This window comes from Penicillium riverlandense (assembly GCF_028828495.1).
Source record: "Penicillium riverlandense strain IBT 135883 chromosome Unknown utg000003l_segment0_segment0, whole genome shotgun sequence".
Classification (NCBI taxonomy): Eukaryota; Fungi; Ascomycota; class Eurotiomycetes; order Eurotiales; family Aspergillaceae; genus Penicillium; species Penicillium riverlandense.
The window spans coordinates 298303-321414 of NW_026643196.1; the positions used below are offsets into that span (position 1 = coordinate 298303).

General features: G+C 50.6%; 11 protein-coding genes across 11 annotated transcripts; 6 read left to right on the forward strand and 5 right to left on the reverse strand.

The window, feature by feature from the left end:
- Positions 1-400: 400 nt before the first annotated feature.
- On the forward strand, positions 401-2849 carry N7474_003726 (SulP family inorganic anion transporter; the record flags this gene model as incomplete). The annotated part of the gene is made up of 4 exons (XM_057195141.1): positions 401-843; positions 903-1532; positions 1585-2104; positions 2154-2849. The coding sequence occupies 4 exons, from the start codon at positions 401-403 to the stop codon at positions 2847-2849; spliced, it is 2289 nt and encodes a 762-aa protein (XP_057052537.1).
- A 650-nt stretch (positions 2850-3499) lies between these two features.
- On the reverse strand, positions 3500-4555 carry N7474_003727 (uncharacterized protein; the record flags this gene model as incomplete). Its single annotated transcript, XM_057195142.1, has 1 exon — positions 3500-4555. One exon carries the CDS (start codon positions 4553-4555, stop codon positions 3500-3502), a length of 1056 nt encoding a protein of 351 aa, XP_057052538.1.
- Positions 4556-4838: 283 nt separating this feature from the next.
- Positions 4839-5399, reverse strand: N7474_003728 (uncharacterized protein; the record flags this gene model as incomplete). The annotated part of the gene is made up of 1 exon (XM_057195143.1): positions 4839-5399. One exon carries the CDS (start codon positions 5397-5399, stop codon positions 4839-4841), a length of 561 nt encoding a protein of 186 aa, XP_057052539.1.
- Positions 5400-5501: 102 nt separating this feature from the next.
- On the reverse strand, positions 5502-5993 carry N7474_003729 (F-box protein; the record flags this gene model as incomplete). The annotated part of the gene is made up of 1 exon (XM_057195144.1): positions 5502-5993. The coding sequence occupies one exon, from the start codon at positions 5991-5993 to the stop codon at positions 5502-5504; it is 492 nt and encodes a 163-aa protein (XP_057052540.1).
- Positions 5994-6706: 713 nt separating this feature from the next.
- Positions 6707-7577, forward strand: N7474_003730 (oxidoreductase, short chain dehydrogenase/reductase family superfamily; the record flags this gene model as incomplete). Its single annotated transcript, XM_057195145.1, has 3 exons — positions 6707-7313; positions 7367-7463; positions 7511-7577. 3 exons carry the CDS (start codon positions 6707-6709, stop codon positions 7575-7577), a joined length of 771 nt encoding a protein of 256 aa, XP_057052541.1.
- A 107-nt stretch (positions 7578-7684) lies between these two features.
- Positions 7685-8221, reverse strand: N7474_003731 (GNAT family N-acetyltransferase; the record flags this gene model as incomplete). The annotated part of the gene is made up of 1 exon (XM_057195146.1): positions 7685-8221. The coding sequence occupies one exon, from the start codon at positions 8219-8221 to the stop codon at positions 7685-7687; it is 537 nt and encodes a 178-aa protein (XP_057052542.1).
- Positions 8222-9561: 1340 nt separating this feature from the next.
- On the forward strand, positions 9562-10983 carry N7474_003732 (phosphoesterase superfamily protein; the record flags this gene model as incomplete). Its single annotated transcript, XM_057195147.1, has 2 exons — positions 9562-10122; positions 10183-10983. The coding sequence occupies 2 exons, from the start codon at positions 9562-9564 to the stop codon at positions 10981-10983; spliced, it is 1362 nt and encodes a 453-aa protein (XP_057052543.1).
- A 1023-nt stretch (positions 10984-12006) lies between these two features.
- Positions 12007-14586, forward strand: N7474_003733 (Zn(II)2Cys6 transcription factor domain-containing protein; the record flags this gene model as incomplete). The annotated part of the gene is made up of 2 exons (XM_057195148.1): positions 12007-14307; positions 14368-14586. 2 exons carry the CDS (start codon positions 12007-12009, stop codon positions 14584-14586), a joined length of 2520 nt encoding a protein of 839 aa, XP_057052544.1.
- A 1673-nt stretch (positions 14587-16259) lies between these two features.
- Positions 16260-17882, forward strand: erg24B (uncharacterized protein; the record flags this gene model as incomplete). The annotated part of the gene is made up of 2 exons (XM_057195149.1): positions 16260-16345; positions 16403-17882. The coding sequence occupies 2 exons, from the start codon at positions 16260-16262 to the stop codon at positions 17880-17882; spliced, it is 1566 nt and encodes a 521-aa protein (XP_057052545.1).
- Positions 17883-20502: 2620 nt separating this feature from the next.
- On the reverse strand, positions 20503-22163 carry N7474_003735 (tRNA-specific adenosine deaminase; the record flags this gene model as incomplete). Its single annotated transcript, XM_057195150.1, has 4 exons — positions 20503-20723; positions 20764-21857; positions 21906-21948; positions 22010-22163. 4 exons carry the CDS (start codon positions 22161-22163, stop codon positions 20503-20505), a joined length of 1512 nt encoding a protein of 503 aa, XP_057052546.1.
- Positions 22164-22318: 155 nt separating this feature from the next.
- Positions 22319-22606, forward strand: N7474_003736 (splicing factor 3B subunit 5 family protein; the record flags this gene model as incomplete). Its single annotated transcript, XM_057195151.1, has 1 exon — positions 22319-22606. One exon carries the CDS (start codon positions 22319-22321, stop codon positions 22604-22606), a length of 288 nt encoding a protein of 95 aa, XP_057052547.1.
- Between the last annotated feature and the right edge of the window lie 506 nt (positions 22607-23112).

Sequence of the window (23112 nt, forward strand, 5' to 3'; positions counted from 1 at the left end):
CACAATATGAATCGAGTCAATCTCTCTTTGTGCCCAAAACCCACAATTTTCACGGCGGGTCACGTGATGAGTTCACCGCCCAGATCTATCCTACGTCGGGTGTATATGGCGAACAATCTATGCCAGGAAATAGATGAATGAGAATTCATGAGACAAGTGGCGGAGAGATCCGCCCTCCGCTCTCCTCCAGGCAGCGTTCCACCACTACCGCTGTCGCAACCCCGCCTGCGATGCTCCAGTCTCAGTGGTCAAGCAAGCTATACTGGTTCCCCGCTAAACTAGTGGCAACCGCCCTTGCTAACTCGCAAGGGCAATAATTCCCTCAGACAATACATACTTGCAGCAGACAACGACCCGCGCTGCATACCGACCAGCCTGTTCCGTCACGCCAGGAAGAAGAATGTCGGAGTCCAGTTCACTGCTCCAGCCAGAGCCGGAGTCCCGGCGTTCCCTGCGAGACCGAATCGTCGATGCCTTCCGCCAGACCGGCAGCTCAACCCCGCCGCCAGAGGAATCTGTTGGGGATGGAACACGGAGCAGTCATAGAAGGACGCCACCAGTGGGCAATTCCAGGGAACCGGACGCAAGAACACGCCTGTTGGACTCGTATTACCGACAAGAAGACCCCGTCTGTGGCTCCAAGCGGTGCAGCCATGGCACTTTCTCTCCACGGATCGAAGACGGAGAACGGCAATCATGGCCTGGATCCTCAGGCCTCCGATTCGAGCACGGAATAGGCGACGGCGGCGAGGGTTCCGGGCCAGACGACCGGCCGGACTCGGAGAATCTGTCGCAAATGAAATCTTCTCTCTCGGCGCTCTCCATGAATGACCAGAAGAAATTGTAAGCCAGCTTTCCAATGTCGTCCAGCCAAAGGAGACTAACGGTTCATTTGCCTGCAGGTACTTCTCATACTACATTCCTTTCTTCACCTGGATTGGGCAATATCGCTGGTCGTTTATTCGTGGAGACTTCATCGCGGCACTGACGATCGCGTCTATATATATCCCCATGGCGCTGTCGTTGGCGTCTAACCTTGCACATGCACCACCCATCAACGGCCTTTATTCTTTCGTGATTAATCCTCTGGTCTACGCGCTACTCGGAAGCTGTCCGCTCTTGGTTGTCGGTCCAGAAGCTGCCGGCTCTTTGTTGACAGGAGCAATTGTCAAGGCGAGCATCTCGCAGGGGCACTCGGGCGAGGACGATAGTATGGCTAGCGCCATGGTCGTAGGCGTAGCCACTTCCATGGCGGGTGCCATGATTCTCGTTGCGGGCCTGACTCGCCTGGGCTTTTTGGACAATGTTCTCAGCCGACCGTTCCTGAGAGGCTTCATTACCGCTATTGGCTTTGTGATCTTCGTGGATCAGCTCATCCCGGAACTGGGACTGGCAGACCCGGCCCAAGAGTCGGGTGCTAGCCACGGTACCACAGCACAGAAACTGGTATTTATTGTCCAGAACATCAGAGACTCGCATGCGCTCACTGCTGCGGTGTCTGTTGTTAGTTTCGTCGTCATTATGATCTTCCGGTGCGTACCCAAGAGATGTTACAGATGTAACACTACTGATTGATTACCATAGAACACTGAAGAAGTGGCTGATGCCACGCTATCCACAAGTGATTTACTTCCCTGACCGCTTCCTAGTCGTGGTCCTCTCTGCCATTCTCGCTTGGAAACTCGACTGGGAGGATAAAGGCCTCGAGCTGCTGGGCCATACCGAGATCAGCTCCAGTCGCCTATTTGTCTTCCAATGGCCGTTCCAATTTGCGCATATGAAGCACGTTCGCACCGCCATGAGCAAGGCGTTCATCATTGCCCTTCTTGGCTTCTTCGAGTCGTCGATTGCCGCGAAAGGTCTGGGTGACGGCTGTCCTGACGGCATCAAGGGTATGAACATCAGTGCCAATCGGGAAATGGTCGCTCTAGGCGTTGCAAATGTGGTCGGCGGTTGTTTCATGGCTCTCCCTGCGTTTGGCGGGTACGGACGAAGCAGAGTCAATCAGCAGACCGGCGCGCGCTCGCCCATGAGCAATGTCTTTCTGAGTGCTATCACACTAGTCTGTATCTTCGTGCTTCTGCCGTATCTCTACTACCTTCCCGTGAGTTCATCCTTTTCTTTAAAGTCTCACCACTAACCACACCACCCAGAAACCGGTCCTCTGCTCCATGATCTCCGTTGTGGCTTTCACCCTTGTGGAAGAATGCCCCTCGGACATTAAATTCTTCTTCCGTCTCCGCGGCTGGACCGAACTAAGTCTCATGCTGCTCATCTTCCTAACCACAATCTTCTACTCCCTCGAACTAGGCATGGCCTTCGGCATCGGGCTATCAGTCATAATCCTCATCCGGCACTCGACCAAACCACGTATCCAGATTCTAGGCAAAGTACCCGGCACAGCGCGCTTCGAAAACGCAGAACTCCGCCCGGAGAACATCGAATTAGTCGAAGGCGCCTTGGTCGTCAAAATCCCCGAACCCCTCACCTTCGCCAACACCGGCGATCTGAAAAACCGTCTCCGCCGATTGGAACTATACGGCTCGAGCCGCGCACACCCGTCTCTGCCGCGCATGCGCCCTGCGGAAAATAACAGGAACATTGTCTTCGACGTACACGGCGTGACGAGCATCGATGGCTCGGGCACGCAGGTGCTCTGGGAAATTGTACGCACGTACACCGAGAACGGGACGAAAGTATACTTCTGTCGCTTGCCGAATGCAGAGGTGTTTTCGATGTTTGAGCGCAGTGGCATTGTGGAGCAGTGTGGTGGGCTCCTGCACTTTGTGCCGAGTGTGGATGAGGCGCTTCGATTGGCGGAGACGGAGGAGCACATTCACGAGATTTAGACGGCGGTTGGCTGGCACTTTGTTCTTTTTGTACAGTTTGATGATGAGACGGCTGATTTTTGAAAAAAGATTGTAATGAGTTTTAACTTGTAGATACATCGAAATTGATATTTCTTCTTTATAACAAGACCTGCTCTGCTTTGCTCTGTTTCCACCTATCTAATGCTTTACAACATAATAGGTCGCCTCATCTTCAGTCGGTATGCGGCTCGACAAAGGCTCATTGCCGTTGGAAGAAGCGCGGACAGCTTCGAGCCAGGCGAGTTAAGAGAACCAATGGCAGCAGTCATGGCTCCTTGGTTTGATTCATCGACGGCGTGCTTTGTGTCTCCTTGCGCAAACAAAGCATCGGTCAAAATACTTTTGGAACAAGGCATAGCGCGGTGGTTGGCTACCACAAGGAAGAGGCGGACGCGAGGATGCCGCGGCATAAGATGGCAACATCGCCACCTTTCGTCATGATTTGGTGCATGAGGGTGGTATTTGGGACTTGTCGGCAGCAGTGAAGAGTCAAGTTGAAGCACTCGAGTCCGATGAGATGGTGAACCTTTTCTTGACTAGAAGATAGTTGTATTGCACCGCTGACTTCTGCGCGGAGGCAATTCACTTGCACCATAGTACAATCTTGCAACTGGCACTCTCAGTCAGACTCAAGTAGCCGCATGGTCCCCAATAACCGCCCTGCGAATTACCGACTCTAATAGAGTCAGACTCGCCCGCAGCGCAAGATGATCTCGTCTCCCACTGCTCGCCTCAGCATCCTCGTCCTCCCGCTCGGTATTCACAACCAGCTTCATGCGTCCTTCGCTACCAAGCACAAAAGCCGCACAAGCGACCTTGGACAGGCGAACATGCTGTTTAGACGGCTGGTTGCCGGTCCTGGAGCCATCGAGATCGACATTCATAGCGAGATGCGTTTCCAAATAAGAAGTCAGATTGCCAATTAGCGGACTGCGCAGTTTCTGACGCAGCGAGCGACCCCGAGACGCGGTTGGCTGCTCATGCAAGAACCCCTCTAGCGAAGATCGCGACACGTTCACATTGAGAGTTCGCAGCGCCGGCGCGACAAGTGGTGAGAATGATAGGGTCAGCTGTAGCTCCTTGATCACATCTTCGACGAGATCGGTGGATCCGCTGGGGCGCGTCGCACTGCCATCGTGCAGCACGTCGATGTATGTCTCGAGACTTGTACATAAGAAACTTGATTGTAGGCGCAGGGGTGAGCAGTAAGTGTCGAAGTTCGAGGATAGGAACACGATGAATGTCTGGCGCAGCGCGGTGGGAAATCGCGTCAAGAGTAGAGGGAGAGCCGTTGACCCTTTCTGTTGGCTCGATTGCGGTGATGTCTCCGCTTCCGCTAGCAGTGCTGCTTTGTAGGTGACGTTTTCATATTCCAGGGTCACCAGAATCCCGGGAAACGAGGTGCTATCGTCATTGTTGAGCGCCCCCCATCCTGACAGCGATTGCCAATGACATCCCATTAGCGCGCCCGTCTTGGACAACGCGTCATCGTCTGCGGTGGTCGCGCTGGCGTGGATTCCGGCGAGGACATCGCCGGTGAGGTAGTCACGTAGGCGCGTCGCGTAAGTCTTCAAGGCGGCGGGGTCATCCAGGAGCGTCTCACAGTCCTTGCCATGGTGGAGAGGCGAGAGACGGTGGAGGGTCCAGGAGGTGTTGAGCAGCTGGCGCGGGTCACCCTGCTCCATGGCGACTGGGAGTGATTATTGTCTATTTGGCGAGCATTCCCATGGTGAGCTGAAGGTGGATGTTCTGCAACTTGTTATCGACGTGCAAACACAACAAACACATATACATACTACAATACAATAGTGAAGTATACCCAGTTTTTGAATATGATCGTTTCAATAATACCGAAAGAGAAATGGGTTTAATTTATGCCAGACCCTGGGGAATAATAAACATTCAACTCCAATGCCAACGCTACCGTCCATGCTTCGAAAGAGAAGAAAACGCCCGACGCAACCGTAATCATGCCCGCCAACCCTCCTCAAAATGACAATCCTGGCATCCAAAGAGAATCGGAACACCGTTCCAGACCCAGACATGCTCAACATCATGAGGAATGGCCTGCCTAGCCGCCATCTCCGCACGAGCCGCATCAAACCAGATATCACGCACGTCGCTATGCAGGTGCTCATCCGCCGCACGCGCAAAGACCACGGAGTTCATATCGTCCTTTTCGTGCATCTTGATATCACGATGGAAATTATTCATGAAATCCTTGCGCTGCCTAAGCTGGCTGCCCCCGTCTCCGATCTCGGCGGAGAAGAATTCAAGGATTCGCACAAACGGCGCCCGCGTAAGCAGGGAACTAATCCAGGAATCGTCATGGCCACCTTCAGGGGACATTGTGTAGCGGATGTACGAGACTAGCAACTGCATGCAGTGGTGCGTCGCCACGAGTGTAGCTGTATCGGTAAACGGCGGAGCGCGGAGGATGCGGGTTTGTAAATCCCGGTACATGGATTGACGGACGCCAAGTGGGATGGGTACTGGGATTCGGCCGGCTTCGAAATCGCGCAGGAGCATGTTGGTGTGCTCGCGTCTTGCGGAGGCGTACGATTCTAGGAAATAGAGTGTGTAGAACCTGGCCGATATGAGTTGGAGCTCACTAGAAAAAGATCCCTCTACTCACATTAGAGGTGTCAGGTTAAACGACACGCTGACTTTCCCTCGCCGGACAAGAGCATTGCGCTCATTCCGTGACGGGAATGAAGCGCGGACAAAAGCCGGTTCACACTGCACGAAGCGGTCCATGACACGATCTGCGAGGTAATAACACAGCCTAGAGCAGAGGTTTTGCCGCCGACGCAAGCCATGCACGTATTTGAAGGTGTAGAGGTGGCCGCCCTTGGCGCTCTTCGCAGGAGGGAACAGATCGGAAAGGAGCACGACATCATCTTCCGGGTTGCGCGTGTATGTTCGTTCCGAGTCAATGGGGGAGGGAAGGGTTCCGTGACGACGAAGGCGCATGTACTCGCGGACGATCGAGTGCTCATGGACGAGGAGCAGCTCGTAAAAGGCCTTGCAGACCAGCTTCAGCGGCAGGAAGTCAGAGATGCCGCAGTAGGCAAATATCTGGACCTGGATCTCGACAGGAAGCTTCCATGGTGAGGCGGTCATAAGCGTGACTGTTTGACCCAGACTGTGGACAGGTCAGCAAATGGCTTTTTAGGGGGTGCGCGCGAACGAAACATTCAAGCTTACCCCAGCGACGAACACGATCCGGGGATGTCGCGGGCGAGACCATCCTTAGTCACCTTCTTTGCTTTGATGGCCGCGCGCACTTTTCTGACGGAGTTCACGAATTTGGCCAGGCCAGTCATCCTCGGCCCTGCAACCCATAGGGAGACGCCCTTCCAGGCTGAATCTGAAACCTAGAATGGGCTTGGAGAATGCATCTGACTAAGCTAGAGGATCTTCAGATCACCATCGGAGAGAATGAAACGATAAAAACAGTACTCGGGATGTAGCGTGTAGAGTAGATAGATCAGTGTGCGACGGGATTTGTGTCACTGGGGTTAGAGGGTAGATCAAATGGGCGAATTGATATCAGACTCAACTCCTGCATGGACGATGGCCACCGCTAGATAAAGATTGACTTGAACTATAAGGAAAACATAGATTCCCGATATTGATTATTATGAGCGTTTGACCGTGAACACTATGAAACAACAGGAGTGGGCCCTCGATATTTCTCGCTATGTAAAAATTGTCCCAAAGAAAAGTCCTGCGGTGCAACTACAAGTTGCCCATTACGTCATTCTTGTCTTCCCTGGCGTCAAACAACAGGGCGCTACAGATTCCCAACCACTTCTCACACAAACTCCCTCAATATGAGCAGCAACAATATTCTTATTGTAGGTGCTACTCGAGGGCTGGGTGCCTCTCTAAAGGCACTCTACGCCTCCAAACCATCCACTCATGTATTTGGAACCACCCGTTCGGCCGCAGCGGAGGAAAAGTCCAACTCGTCCGTCACCTGGCTGACGGGAATTGACATTTCCCAGCCAGATGTAGGCCACAAACTCATCACCCAGCTTGGATCAGCCAAAATCTCAACGGCCATCATCTCCGCGGGTTATTTCGGATTTGAGACGTTTGATTCGCCGGACTGGGATAAGCAGATGCGCATGTATACAACTTCCGCCATTGGGCCCGTCTTCGTGGTACACCATCTAGTAAAGGCAGGTCTACTGGGAGAAGGGAGCAAGGTGATTCTTGTCAGCAGCGAGAGTGGCAGCATCACATTGCGTCATGAGAAAGAAGGGGGAGGGAATTTTGGACATCATGCTAGCAAAGCTGCGCTGAATATGGTGGGTAAGCTTCTCAGTCTGGATCTGAAGGAGCAGGGGATTACCGTTGGGCTTGTGCATCCTGGGTTTATGCGAACGGAGATGACCAAGGGGGTTGGATTCGACAAATACTGGGATGTGGGCGGTGGTGAGTAAATTCCCTTTTCTTTCTGGCTTGGGGTTTAACTTAGTCTCAAACAGCCGTGACACCCGACGAGGCTGCTACCTCACTTGTATCTTTCATTGAAGGCTTCGATCTCAGCAAGACTGGCGAGTTCTGGGCACCGAGAGGGCCAGGGTAAGTGGTTGCTTTCCTATTTGAGTAAATGGTACTGATTGTATCAGGGATATTGGAACAGCAGAAAGTGTTCTGGGCAAAAACTTGCCTACTCCTCTCCAGCTGCCATGGTAGAGAGGATCGCCATCCTAACTTTATGGTGCTGTTTCTATTCAATGAAGTTCATAGTTAATGAACACCTTGTCTCACTGTTATGTATACATGTTTCCCATTCCCCAAAATCATGGCTGAGCATTAGGTCTCGCACATAGAAAAGTCAACACCTTGCCCATATCTTCGCGCTCTTCTTGGCCGACGACCTTCATACCAAAGATCCTCTGATAAAAGTCCTGCATGCGCTGGTCCCCAGTGACAAGCATGATCCGCCGCAGGCACGGCATGTTGGTCGGATGAAATACCTCAGCCACACACTCGATGAGCCAGCGGCCCAGTCCCCGCCCTTGGTACTCGGGGAGAACGTAGACATCGGTCAGATACGCGAAAGTAGTGTTATCGGTGATCATGCGCGCGAGTCCTATCTGTTTCTGTACACCGTTGCGGTCTGTATAATATGCGCCAAAGCATAGCGAGCCATAGAGCATTTGTCGCATGACCTTTTCCGGAACTGGTTTTGCCCAGTATAGAAAGTCGCGCCCGAAGGCCTCGTTGACAGCTGTGACCGATAGAAATGTTGGGTCAGTCGAGATGAAGAATCCGTCGTCGACTACGGTGCGTCTCCATGTTTGGGGGGCGATGGCTGGTAGGTGTGAAGAAGACATTGTTCTAGGAATAAGATGAGGATCGTTGTGAAGAATTGGGGAGAAGGTTTCTAAGGGTCAGCATTGGCATCCCGCGATAGGTTAATCAACTGATCTTCATAGATGACTCAGAGGACAGGCAACAGTAATACGCTCGTAAACGGTGGAACTATTATTATTGCATGCCTAGGCTTGTTCATGAATTAAGGATTTTGGTCAATGTTAGATAACTCTGGCTGCAGAGCGCGTTCAGTTTACTGATGCGAGCAACTCTGGACAACCCAATACTCTTTATGTTATTGGGAATTGGTTTTTTATTAGGACGACGTGATGGTGGACAAAAACTAACTAAAAAAGAAGTGCATCATCCGTGAATCGAACACGGGCCTCGTCGATGGCAACGACGAATTCTACCACTAGACCAATGATGCTATCGTTATCAATCTTGCCGAAAGCCTATATCTATTTCCTCTTGGTTTTATTTAGCAGATTAGAATGATTAGTATTCACTTTCAAGCGGCTGGATATACCCGGTATCTTGAAAGGGTATTATATATTCCATCGCCGCTTCCTATACTGTGAGGTTAAAAGATAGAATTTGAACGCATCTTGAAAGATATGAACGGGTGCGACCGCGAACGTGCGTTTGAACTATAGGGTAGAGTATGGCTACACGTGGCTCTGCAAACCCTCATCAACCAATGTCAATATGATTATTCAAACAGACCAATCAATAATGGATGGAAATTTCGTTGAGCCAAAAGATGTACCAAATCAATAACTACTACTCCGTACGCTGCCGAATAACTCTTAACTAAGCCGAGAAAGCTAACCGACTGTTTAATTTGGTTTAGTGTACCGCCGGTGCCAGGGCCGACACACCGGTGCGAGGGCCGACACGCCGGTGCCAGGGCCGGCCGACACGCCATTGCTTAGCACTTGCTGATTCGATACATTGACGCACGCCAATGCGCCACAGCGGGGATACTCAGGGGGGCGTGTATTATTTTCATGTTCACATTGGTCCTGACGATGCGGGTAAATGTCACCTAATGGTCACTGCCGATCTTTTGCGACAGCGCTGGTCGAGTCCATCGTGTTCCTTCCAACTCATTCCATTGGAGACGATGGATATAGAAGCGTGAAACCTTTAATTTAGTTAGATGCGTTTCTTCATAATTCTCCTAATTGGATGCAACGTACAAACATAGGTTCAGCCTAAAAAGAAACACCGGCGATGGCACCGATCCCATACTCGAATATAAAAGCAACATGATATGCTACTGATCAGCAAGGCCCCTACCTGTGCAACGACAGATTCTTCCTAGTTCAAGAGAAGTGCGCCAGATAAATCGTCGAACATGCATCCTAGCGCTCTTGTCGGCCTCTTGGCCTTCGCTGCCGCTGCGTCGGCCATTCCCTCTGGCCCTCACCGGGCTCATTCGTCTTCTTCCATTCAGAATTTGAAGTCAAAGATCAAGAATGTCGTTGTTCTTACTATGGAAAACCGCTCCCTGGACAACCTCTTGGGTGGTCAGAAGCATAAGGGCATAGAGAACCCCACCAACAATGGCCCTTTCTGCAACCCATACAATGTGACCGATCCGTCTCAGGGCCACCATTGTGCCGCCCCGAGAGATTACAATTCGGTGACCAATGACCCTAGCCACGCCGTCACTGGCAACACCATGGAGTTCTTTGGCACCTGGACCCCCGACAATGCCTTGATTGCCTCCGGTAAGTTGGTCGCGAACAACAACGGGTTCATCCACGAGCAAATTCACAACTACGGCTCGTCTACCAACGTGTCTAAACTGGCCGAGGAAGTCATGAACTACTACACCGAGGAGGAGGTTCCTGTTATGACCTCACTAGTCCAGAACTTCTTGACTTTTAACCACTGGCACTCTGACGTCGCTGGGGTAAGTGAAACACAATCATTTTATCTTTATTTGGCGACTCACTTGCTGACTTATACATAGCCTACTGACCCCAACCGCTTCGCCATTGTTGCTGGCACTTCTGCTGGTCATGGTACTAATGATGCAACCTTTGGGACGTATGCGTTTAGCCAGCGCTCTATCTTCCAGGCAGTGGACGAAACCAACCACACTTGGCTCAACTATTGGGACACCGCTGGCGGCACTGGTCCTGAGAGCCACTGGTTCTCCTGGACCAAAGAAACCAACAACACCGACAAGGTTGTGCCAATTGGTCAATTCTATACCGACGCGGCTAACGGGAATCTGCCCGAGTTCTCTTACCTGAACCCCTCCTGCTGTGGGGTTGGCACCACCTCAATGCACGACAGCGGTCTGATCTCTGATGGTGAAGCCTTTATCAAGAAGGTCTACGACGCGCTCCGTAGCGGCCCTCAGTGGGAGGAATCTCTCTTCATCCTGACGTTTGATGAGAGTGGTGGCTTCCATGACCATGTTCCTCCCCCTCTTGCTACTCGCCCCGACAACCTTACCTATACTGAGAAAGCGCCAAATGGGGAGACCTACACGTATGAGTTCAATCGCCTTGGTGGCCGTATCCCGACTCTCCTTATATCTCCGTGGGTCAGCAAGGGATTTGTTGAGCAAAAGGGTACCAACAATCAGGGGGAAACGGTGTCCTACTCCGCCAGTTCCATCCTCCGCACCCTTGGTTACCTCTGGGACTTTGAGGCATTCACTCCTCGTGTTGAAGACTCTGCCTCGTGGGATCATCTGATCCAGACCCACCTTCGCAAGGACACCCCCTCTGCACTTCCCAGTCCTGCTACGTTTACGAAGTAAGTGTCTCGCTGGTGGAAAGAGGCGAGATATCAATAAATGTAGGCGGAAGAGATAATGGTTCATACTACAATTTTGGGAGATGATCAATGAATTTGTTTCGCCCAGAATTGGTATTTCCGCCAAAGCGTATAGTGGTTCATTCAGATCCACCTCTCACGAGATATCCAGAATCGAGCGATTAGTTAGATAGAGGACGCTAAAAAGAATTAAAGACAAGATGGTGAACGACTGCATTGACGTAACTCCTACCACTGGTATCATCTAGCAGCTTTCCAGCAATCGGTCCGCTACCCAGGACGGCAAAAAGAAGCGATCGCGATAGCAATTCCATTAAGAAATTTAGGCGTCAAATTTTCGTGTCAATTGTCATGGCAGGGTCACTCACTGGTCCAGGAGCCAATCAGGTGTTGGTCCTAGTAGGGATAAACATGGTGAAAATATCGCTTGAATCCCGCGGCTCCGCGGCTCCGACGGCTCCGCAGTTTGACCCCACTTGGTATAGATAGCAATGTCACTCGAGCATTCGCATTCAGTGGTTATTGACAGGATTATATTTTTGACTAATATCGTACGAAATTTTGCGGGCACCAATGGCAGCCAGCGCATTCGTTGGGTCGCGTGGATAGATAACCACATGATACGGGGATGAAAGGATCTACCAGCCTGTTAGAGATTTCGGCGACATTAATAGCGAGCCTGCAGGCATACGCAGTAGATCCCGCATGGTTTCATATATCTGATATTTTAACGGATTCCAGAGGATTTCGATTGTAAATCAAATCAACCGAACGCGGTGAATAGTCCTTATCTTTAATGAAGTTCTGTAGGGCTTCGAGAATATGTGCAGTGGCGTGGTGGCGAAACTCGCGAAGAACGAAGCGACTTTATCTCCAGATTAAGATTTTGGGCTGACCCGCGCATCGCGTACGGAGACGGTGGTTGAAGGCGGGGCACGGGGCAGAAGCTTTAGTTGTGCTACCATAACAGTTAGAAGTCTCCTCTTCAAAAATCTCAACTGCATCAATGGAGTCACTCTCACCGTACGACTCGCATCATTGGGGCTGGCCACTTGGCCATGAAGAGGATGATTGCAATCTATCGGCCAATCCGGTGGCACCCTTTTATGGTCTCGGTCACATTGATTTCCGCGACCTAGCGGCGGTAGCATGCGATAGTACCTACCAGAGCTTTGTCGACACACATGGCGTGATTGACGAGTTTCTCCCCAACTTCACTCCGCCAGGAACAGATTGGACAGGACAGCAGCCTCCTTCACTGGAGGAGTTGGAGCTGTCCTGGCCCCCGGATTACCCTGTTCCCCAGTTTCCCCCCTCACCTCCTCTGGCTATCATCGATAACCACGGCAACGCTCAACTTAATGGGTTAACAAATTCAATCACTTGCGAATCCCACATCCAGGATTCAAGCCCAAAGGGCAAGTATTCCATGGTCAGACGACGCCCACGCCGACAAAATCACTCCTGCGATCCATGTCGCTCATCGAAAAAGGCCTGCGACTTGGCTCGGGGCATTTCTGCCCGCAACCGCAAGGCTGTCGATTCCTGTTCAGGCTGCAAATTACGCGGCATCGATTGCACCGTGTCTTGGCTCGCAAGTAAGCAACTTGTGCGTCAAGCAAATGGGAGTCCCGATACAAATTGTCCGGCCACTGAAACCAGCACATGTGGCGTGAACCATTCCGTGTATGGGTCTCTGGGATCCCTATCAACTATAGAGGCAGATCTCTCAAGGAGACTAGTGGCTGACGGAACATGTTCGCAAAAATTCAACCTTTTTCTCGATATTTCGGACTCGTTTCTTTCACACTGCCTCCTTCAAGGAAGCATGCCTCCACCGTACAATTTCGGCGTGGCAGCTTATGATACGCTAAGCACAAGCACTCAGCTATCCGCATATATTGAGAAGACAGAGAGGTGGGTTGCTAGCTGCTGGCAGGATCCTATCTACCAGACGTCGCTGCCTCTAGCCCCTGGACCAAACATATTTCGCACTGTCAGTGCCCTCGACGCAATATTTGCCCCTACATCTTTGTCATCACGAGATGCGTCCATCACAGAGACCTACAAATGGGTTGCTATTGCAACAGCAGCTCAGTTAGCGAACTGTAAAGAAGGGGAGGATGGCCTATCAAATGACACAGCAACTCGGTCGCGAAATCGAGACATTGCTTTGGCTACGTGGAGGAAGGCCAAGGAGATGGTATTCAAAAATATTGCAGCTACAGGGTCGTTCCGACTAGCGCTATCGCTTATGTTCTTTGGTGATCTTACTCCTCCGCATGGTGGCAGCACCGCTGAAGAAGATAAGGAGGATAGGGGCTTTGCCTTTTGTGAAGGAATCAGGCGCTTAAAAACGCTCTGCTCTCGAGCACGCAACGACATCAAAGCCCAGAAAGACCCTTGCTCAACGTCACGCTCGACTGCCGCCACTACTAGCAGAAGACAACATCATATCCAGAATCTGCCGCCTGAAGTATCTCAATTGATTCTGGAGTTGACCGGGGCAGTCGAATGGTTGGTTTCCTTATACAATGCTATCGCAATCTGCACGTCATACGGGAGGATTTGCGCATTTCCCCCTGAAGCGGAGAATGGTGAAACAAACGGTTCGCCTGGTTCTGAATTTTCAGCGCCAGGAAGTATCGTAGAGGATGATACCTTGCCGCTTTTGTCGGCTTCGCCATATCAGCGAGACATTGAGGACTCGATCCTGACGCGTGCGAGACAGAGCGGGTCGTCATTCATTGAGTTCTGCCAGATCAATTTCCATAAAAATGATGCTGTACTTTTTGCTGGGAGGTTACCAGTGTCCCTTTCTATTCTTATTTGGAGATCTTTGGCCAGCTTTACAATCGATGCCGAAGCAGTCAAAACGGAAGAAGAAAAGGCCAACTATACCAGCATTGCTCGACGGCTTATCGCCATGACTACTCTCATCGAGATCTGGGAGACTCATTTCGGAACAATGGACCAAACACCAAGACTTTATCTTGAACAGTCACATCGCGAAGTCTGGAAAATGTCCGCATTTTGCTCTATGGACACTGATCTTGCGATACTGCTCTTCTACGATATCGCTAAAAGGCTTGAGACAAACCTCATGCAACTACCATCGACCACCGCGAAAGAACGACTATACAATTTACTTCAATCGACAAGAGTATGTCGCTCAAAGCAACGGCTAAGGAGTGCCATGCAAATAGCTATTGTCTCCTCCACATGTCAGGGGCCGGCCTCACCCAACGCTGAACCCCTCCGTCAGGGTGGTCCCCCAACATATGGACGATATATGTGTGCGCACCCGGTAAGTATTGTGTATCCTTCAGAATTCGTTGCGTTTGGACGTACTGACTGGTTCTGATAGTCACCTTGGATGATGATTCAGGGACACACTCTTGCTTCACAAGCGTTTTCGGACGAAATGAACAATCCGACAACGCCACCCAGCACCAAACAGGCCTCTGAGATGACAGCGGGCTTGAACATATGTCTTCGCGGACTATTAGGTCTTCGAGACAACTTATTCATCGGCCCAGGCATGGGCCAGGGCAATGATAGAATCATGAGCGAGCATTGGAAGTAAGGCAAGAGATAAGGATGTCTGAAAACAGCCGTATATTATTGACAGCGTTAGATGTACGTAATCAGATTTGGACTGCTCCTTCAAAGAGACAAGTAAAGGCGCGACATATCTCAAATCCTCTACTTGTGTCTCGAGAGACTACTTATAAGGAGAATGACGGGCTTGGAAGCGAGGAGACGGGCTTAAGCTTTCTGGCCAAACAGCATAAATGAGCTAGCGTCTTTCATCTAAACATTCAATTCTGTCTGTTAGGGAAAACTCCCTGTGGAACGCAACAACGGAGCCGCCGGAGCCGTCTGGGGCCGAGTGTAACTTGACATGCGACTTGCTGTTTCTCCGCACCTCCTCTCTTCATAGTCATTCAACCTCTCTGCCAGTCTTCATTCAATTCAAGAAATTCAAAATACTGTTAAGAATTTCAAAATCCGAAATGAGCTCCCCCCAAACGTTTACTCGGGTGCTCTCTCCACCTCTCGGTTTTACTCCTCCGAACACACCACCACAACTTTTCTCGAAGACAGTTGATCGCTTCACTTCCATTCCATGGTGTGCAAAGCTATTATCTACGGCTTTGTCAGTTTCTGGCGATCACATTCAACCAATTCCCTTCATCCCACAGGGCTTCAATCCGCTCAGTCCTCAGCATGACCAGTTTGTCGGTGTAACACTCGCAACCCCGGATGCACTTCGCTCTTATTTGTGTTACTTTTGTCCAGATGACTCAAAGCACATACAAGATCCGACTCGGCCGATTACTAAAGTCGTCTCGCTATTTGAGCTTGGAAAGGGCGTGTGTGGATACAAGGACATTTTACATGGCGGGATGATCATGACATTGCTTGATGAAGCATTGGGAGTGGTCGTCGAAATAAATTCAGCCTTTGACAAGGAATGGATTCAGCAAGGGGTGGCTACGGTGACAGGGTCGATAAATGTTAAGTTTTTGCGCCCAGTTTCGATAAACAGCGTGGTGTGCGTAACGGCCTGGTTGGACAATCTCAAAGGTCGCAAAGCAATGATACGCGCCCAGATGACCAATTTTGAAGGTGAAAAGATGGCCACAGCGGAAAGCGTATGGGTTGTGTCAAAGTCAAAGATATAGATACACATGCCGAAAGGATTACATACAAGTAAGGAGAAAGGTGTTCAAGGTTAAACAGGTTAGTCGATTTACTCGTGGGGCTGGCATGGTTTTTATAACTAATAGTTATAACTGATGGCATGATGAAAACCAGATTTAGAATGGATCTTTGCTGCATGCCTCATATACGAACACAAATATGATATTGCTTGTTTCACTCTGATTCTGATCTCACGTGTCATGAAGCATCCCGAGAAACCAAGTAACTGTAGAAGTGGATTAACTGACTAGCATACGGTACTTTCTTGGTCAGCAAACCCATGATAGTTACCACTTACATCCAAGGTCTGGCAATCCCGCTGGAGCCTGGATTACCGACCGTAAAGAACTAACCAGTTGATGTGTCTGTGTCCATACATATCCGAGCTCTATGGCTTACCTCATCAGGGCTCTGATTGGCGCTGCGGAACACGGGATCCGACGTCGTACGTTGCTGATCACTTGAATGTTATAATTTCCCGCGCAACTCGCCTCTTTTCCCCTGTAACTAGCTCAGGCCTGATCGCGCAACTTTCCGCGCTCCAGTTCAATCATGGCGCCCAAGAAAGATCAAACTTCGAAGTCCAAACCCCCCGTCCAGCCTGTTACCGAGAAGCGAGGCTATGAATTCGGAGGCCCGTATGTTTGGTTCTCCCCCCGGACCGACCCCACGGATGGATGCTGACCATGCGGCAGGCTCGGCGCGTTTGGAATTGTTTTCGGTCTACCGGTCCTGGTCTATACCTTTTACTTCGTCTGCAATGATGTCTCTGGCTGTCCCGCACCGTCCCTGCTCCACCCGTCCACATTGTCGCTAGATCGATTGAAACGCGAGGTCGGCTGGCCGAAGGAGGGAATTGTCGCGCTCTATGACACTCAGGCCACGCTGTGGACGCTGAGCTATTATGCCTTCAGTCTGTTTCTGCAGGTCTTCCTGCCCGGACAAGAGGCGGAGGGCATTGCTTTAGCTTGTGGCGGCCGGCTCAAGTACAAGTTCAACGGTATGGGCACTTCTCCTGAATCTGCGGAGCTTCTTTCTGACATTCTCCCCCATCTTCTCTCCACAGCTTTCCTCTCTGCAATCATCATTCTTTCTGGTCTGGCCGGCGGCACGTACATGTATGGCGCGGATTTCGTGGTGTGGACGTTCCTGTGGGACAACTATCTGCAGGTGATCACGGCAAATCTGATATTATCCTCGCTGGTCGCACTTTTCGTGTATGTGAGGAGCTTCTCTGTCCCCGCGCCGGGACAGCCCAACCCCAATCTGCGCGAATTGGCCCCCGGCGGCCACTCGGGAAATCCCCTTTACGACTTCTTCATCGGACGGGAGCTCAACCCGCGCATTCGCCTGCCTATTCCCTTTGTCAGCGAGCCTTCCCGGACGATTGACATCAAGGTATTCATGGAGATGAGACCAGGTTTGCTGGGATGGACCATCCTGAACCTCTCCAACGTGGCCCATCAGTACCGGACCTACGGGTACGTTACAGACTCCATTGTGCTGGTCACTATTTTCCAGGGCTTTTACATACTGGATGCATTGTATATGGAACCGGCCATCATGACCACAATGGATGTTATCATGGATGGCTTTGGTTATATGCTTTCCTTCGGCGATGTGGTCTGGGTTCCGCATGTGTACTCTGTCCAGAGCCGCTATCTGTCCATCTTTCCCTATGAACTCGGCTGGACTGGCGTGGCGTTCGTGCTGGGTGTCGTCGCTGTCGGATACTCGATTTTCCGTGGCGCCAACAACCAGAAGAACCGATTCCGTACCAACCCCGATGATCCCAAGCTGAAGCATATCCAGTACATTGAGACCGCCAGTGGATCGAAGCTGATGACGTCCGGCTGGTGGGGCTTGGCCCGGCACATCAACTATCTGGGTGACTGGATCATGTCGTGGGCCTATTGTTTGCCGACAGGTGTTGCCGGCTATGTTATCATCGAGAGCATCAACCCGGGCACTGGGAAGCTTCAGAAGCAGGCCTTGCAGACCGCCGAGGCCCGCGGCTGGGGTATGATTCTGACCTACTTTTACATGCTCTATTTTGCGATCTTGTTGATTCACCGGGAAAGACGCGACGAGGAAAAGTGCAAGAGGAAGTATGGCGCTGACTGGGATCGGTACACCTCCATGGTGCGCAGCCGGATCATCCCCGGAATTTACTAATACTGTACCATTATATTGTAAAACATTGAGGGAGCTTTCCCCAGATTTATACTCGGATCTTGAACTATTTTTATTTCTGCTCGTCGAGACCAGGATTTCGTTCTGTCCGCCTATGTCCTCCAACACCTTATGTACTTAGCAGCTTAGCATGACCGCAAAATGGCCAGAGCCATGCTCATACCTTGAGCCCTTGTTGCTCTTCAGCCCAAGTAGCCAAATAATAGTCCATTCGTCCCAGGACCACTTACTGGTCCAGGAACGGTAAAAAAGGATGCCAAGATCAACTAACTATTTCATCACCCTCGTTGAAATGGGGAAACAAATCTCCTATCCTCTGTCCTAAAGTGGCTACTTGTGAGGACAGCGGCACCGTCACAGATTGCAGATCAGTGCACTCAGGCCCGTAGCTCACTACACTCACTTTTTTTGAGCTACCTACAAGCGAGCGCCGGATCCAAGCGAGCCCAGACATTTCGTGATCTCCAAACTGGAATCATTGGCTGATTTCGGTACTACGAGATACTCGGAAAATTCAATCACATCGATATTACAAATTTCGCATAATTGATCCAATCCATCGGGACCCTTCTTCCACCTCCCTCTTTCCTAACCTGTTCTCACCAGCTGCGCTGATGAAACTGTGACCAGCCCCCTCAATAGTGTGCAAAAGGGGAGGATGAAGCAGATTACTACCACCGCCCTTTCCCTGGTTTTCAAGCATTCGTACGAATTCGATCCCTTGGTCACGCAGCAGATCGCATCCTCCGACAGCGATGCGGAAAGGCGGCAGCAGTGATGGCAGATCTTTTGCAAACTTTCCTTCGAGGAAGAGTATCGGAGATGCAAAAGGATCACCCCAATCTCCACCGGGCAAATACTTATCACGGAACCATCTCATCTTTTCGGCAGAAAGAAAGGGAATGCTGGAAAACTCCGACCAAGACTTGCTCTCGTCAAATCCGTTCGCGAAGCTCCAATCAACTATGGGAGCCCAAAGCATTGCTGCTTTTACCAGCTGGCTGTTGAGAGCCAGAGTTGCTGCGAGTCCTGCGCCGGCACTGGCTCCTACCACGCCAATCGATGGTTTGGAGTTATTAGATAGTTGTAGGTCGTTTTGGTCTGAGATATATGACAATGCAGCAAAAGCATCGTCCACGGCATGTGGAAATGGATTTTCTGGGGCTAAACTATAGCCCACGGATACCACGGTACATCCAGAGCAAAAACAAATGTTTGTTACAAGGCCATGCTCACTAACAGGTGTGTTCAGAACGAACCCACCTCCAGGAAAATAGAGAATGATCCCGGCACTTTCATCGGGTACTGGGGGCTCATAAATACTGGCTAGCGTAAGTTGCATGATCTGATAATAGCTATTGTTACTCACCGAAGATGAAGTGTGCCTGTTCCTTTTTCGCGAGGAATATGACAATCTCGCCAGCTGACAGTGTTTAATTCGGGCAAACATCCGTAGGTCGGCTTTCCACGAACTTCTGCGATGGGCAAAAACATATTGTCAACACGGCTAGCAAGATATTTGCTATATATCTGGCGAAAATCATCGGAAAGTTTGCTGTGATACTTATCAGGCAACGCTGAAGGAAATGGTAGCGCCCTGGAAGAATAACATCGCTCAACCCTTGGTTGAAAGCACGATATGTAGCGATAATGTCTAAATCCGTCTCCTAAGTGTTTCATCTGAGTTCGAGTTTGAGGAATCATGTTTCGTGCAGTATTTTCCAGGATGGCTCGGCTTTTCCGACAAGTGTGGAAGAAGACGAGGATTGTGACTCAAATTGAGCTCTGGCCTTCCTTGCATTCGGGTTGAGCTGATCAGGTGACTTTAACATGCACCTCGAGCTGTTAGGAAAACATCCTGAAAATGATGCTGGGCTTATGGGGATACTGATAAATCGTTGATCTCCCATGCTAAAATGAAAGATGATTGAAGGGGTCACCAAGGAATTTGTAGACGGTTCACAAAATGGGCCAGAATTCAGACTAAATAATCTAAAGTCTATCTATGTTATCAGCATCTATGTAAGATGATAACGCTTCAATTAAGAAGTAAATTACCATGGCGGTGCTCATGTGGTGATGAAAGGTGGCTTTCTATGCGAGCGGCCATTTTACTGCGAGTCAACTTGCTCGCTAACTACAATTGCGACAGACTTACAACCCCGGGAAAAGTGGTAGGAATCAATTGTTTGAGAGAAGACGCCACCCGTGCTACTAAAATTTGGAAAGAACCACCGGCGGTGTTGTGAGGTGAGAATCCTTTCCAATGAGATGATCGTGCATTTTGCCACCGAACAAGGCTAGGAACATGCATGTTCATCAGCGCTGGCAACTCGGAGTTTAAACTACAAATCTACCATTCACTTGGACGAACCAGATAATATCTGCCAGGCGGGCTTTCCTACTTGGGCTGCCGCCGCTTTTATGAGGGCGCTCGGGCTCAGACTCAGTGATAATGCTGATGCCAGCACGTATGTGTGTCTATTAAGCAGGGCGCAGGGTGCAATACTAAATTACCTCGGTTATGTTCAACTGTAACACTCGTAGGTTGGTCTCTAACATTGTGACGGAGTCAAAAATAGTGAGGTACCGTGGAGGTGATTCAGCATTTTGGCCTTTTGGGATCCTCCAACACGTCCAAGCCCCAACTCTCATCCCCCGCATTGGGAATCCAGCCTTTGAGAACTTGTTTAGTGTCCCATACGGCTTGTCCTCGGACTCGCAGCGGATCGGCCAAGTCGGTTCCACCGCGTTTGAGGTCCCGGTATGTCATTACTTCATCGGTACATCGTTTCATAAATGAGAGGTCCGGGAAACCAACCCCTTTTTGTCAATTCAGGAGATGGTTCCTGGGATTTCATACCATCTTGGCAACTATGACATGCTGGCCGCTGAACAATCTCTCGGACAAGAGCCCAAAGCTCGGCCCGGGACAGATACGATGCCCCGCGTGGAAGCGGCGTGGTTGCCCGGTTCCCTTGTTTCACTCCGTTGATAATAGTCTCATATAGACCTGTCTTTGACCGGCACAAGGTTGGCAATGTTTTGATACCGGTGCCAGGGTTAGTGGCGCATGGGTGAGAGAATGACGGTGCAGATGTCCATATTGCGCACGTGTTACTCGGTTTGCATTTCTTATCGATTGCAATATTCTCTGCGTCTGTCATTCCAGATTTCGGTTTTGCAAAACGCCACAGCGCATTGATCTCTTCTTCTGGAACAGAAAGAACCTCGAATGGACGGAATTGATACATCGAAGTAGCCGAACCAGGAGTCTCGGGCCATGTCCGTCCCACGAGAGCCTGCATTCGACCGGTTTCCCCGAAGGATCTATCGCAGGCAACCCGACTAATCTCGTCTTCGGGTAGTATAAGCCCAGCAAGATAGGCATTTTCGGTAGGCGCGACGAGCATACTAGTCTCCCAGGAGAGCAGCGATGATACCTGTCGCAGTGCGAGTTTATCAGAGCAAGACTTGCTCCGTGTGGACTCAGCGTCCATGCGCGAAGGCTTTCGACGGACCACACCGAGGAGAGAGAAATGTGCTCGGCCGTCAAGAAGGCCATCTCCTATCTCGGGATCTGGCCGACGAACCTCCCACGGCGTTGCGTCTTCTTGGGCCGCCATGCAGAGCTCCATGCTTGCATCACCGCAAGGTGCGCATGTGCAGTACATGTACACCTTGACATCAGGCTGAATCTCAAACGGAGGCCACTTGATGCCGTGATCATGTTCATCGTTTTCCCTCCTTCGAATGAATGGAGAGCCCGACATCATCATATTGGCATTTGGATGATGCTTCGATGTTTCATGTTCTTCTTGAATTAAGACACTGCGGCATTCCGTCAAGAGCCAGTAGTTGAAAGCCCGTAGCGCTAATATTTCCGCATGGAAATCATGCAGTACGAGACCCCGACACTTGGGGATGAGAGATGCTGGCAAGCACTTGGCTCCGCTCCTGGAGATTGTCAGTTTTCCCTTGTTGGAGGTTCAGAGCGAGACATACGTGACGGCAATGCAAGTCAATGTTTCGGCGGGCGTATTTTCTCCTTGGTACCATATTATTATCCAATCCTGAAAGGGAAAAAAAAAGGAATAATATTTACACACCCTTAACGGCCACAATGCCCGTCATTGGGATCCACTCCCGCGATCCATCGGGGAAGATGGTGGGCTTGCTGCGCTTGGGTAGTGCATCGAATTGAGCATGGACCAGTGAAGCTATGCGGGATGGTAAAGAGGATGGAGCAGAATGGCCAGACATTGAAATCTTGAGGTATGAAATGAAGTCCATCGTGGTCTGCCCGAAAATATTGTATCGGACCACGTGATCGGCGGTCCCGTCGCAACTGCACTCAAACCCTTCCTTCCTTCCTTTCCCCAACAACACCTACTCTTATCCTTCTTCACATACCCGCAATGGCCGATAAACTTCGCACTCTCCAGAACCTCGAGGCTCTGCAGGCCCGTCATATTGGTACTGGCCACGCCGATACCACGAAGTACGAGTGGACGTCCAACATCCTCCGCGACAGCTACTCCTCGTATGTCGGCCACCCACCGCTACTCTCCTACATGGCCGTCGGCATGGGCGAGCCCAAGGAGAAGGTTCGCGCAATGATATTGGAGAAGATGGTTCGAGGGGCTGGGAATCCTCCTGAGGTATGTGCCTCCGTGCCCTATAGCCGTGGAGGGCTTGACTACTGATGACAGCGGGTGGCTGACGATTTCTTGCTTATATTTAGACACAGGATTAATTCGCTTCGCATACAAATTCTTTCTCGACACTCCCACTTTGTCTCATAGAGGACTTGCACCTCTGTTTGATCCTAGCACGTCTATCCTGTTCCCTCGATACAAACAAAGCACCTCTGTTCCGGCAAAGATCTTCTGAGTTCCAAACACTTTACGGAAATACACCCCACGCGTTCCAAGATCTGTCTTGGCACGTTTTTCCCTGCGAGACGTGGTAAGGCCGGACAAGATACTTGCCCGAACTACTCGATATGATACCCATAAGACACCGGAAGCGGCGAAGCGTCACGCCAGCGAGAAGAGCTAGCGGGGCGGGGTCAGCGGAATGATGTGCAATTATATGGTTGGCAATCTGCATGATATGTCGATTGAAATTCATTACTGCCTAGCGCACTGGTTTTCTTCTAGACGGTAGAAACTGCTTGGACCATATCCATAGCTTGTTAAAACCAGCCCAT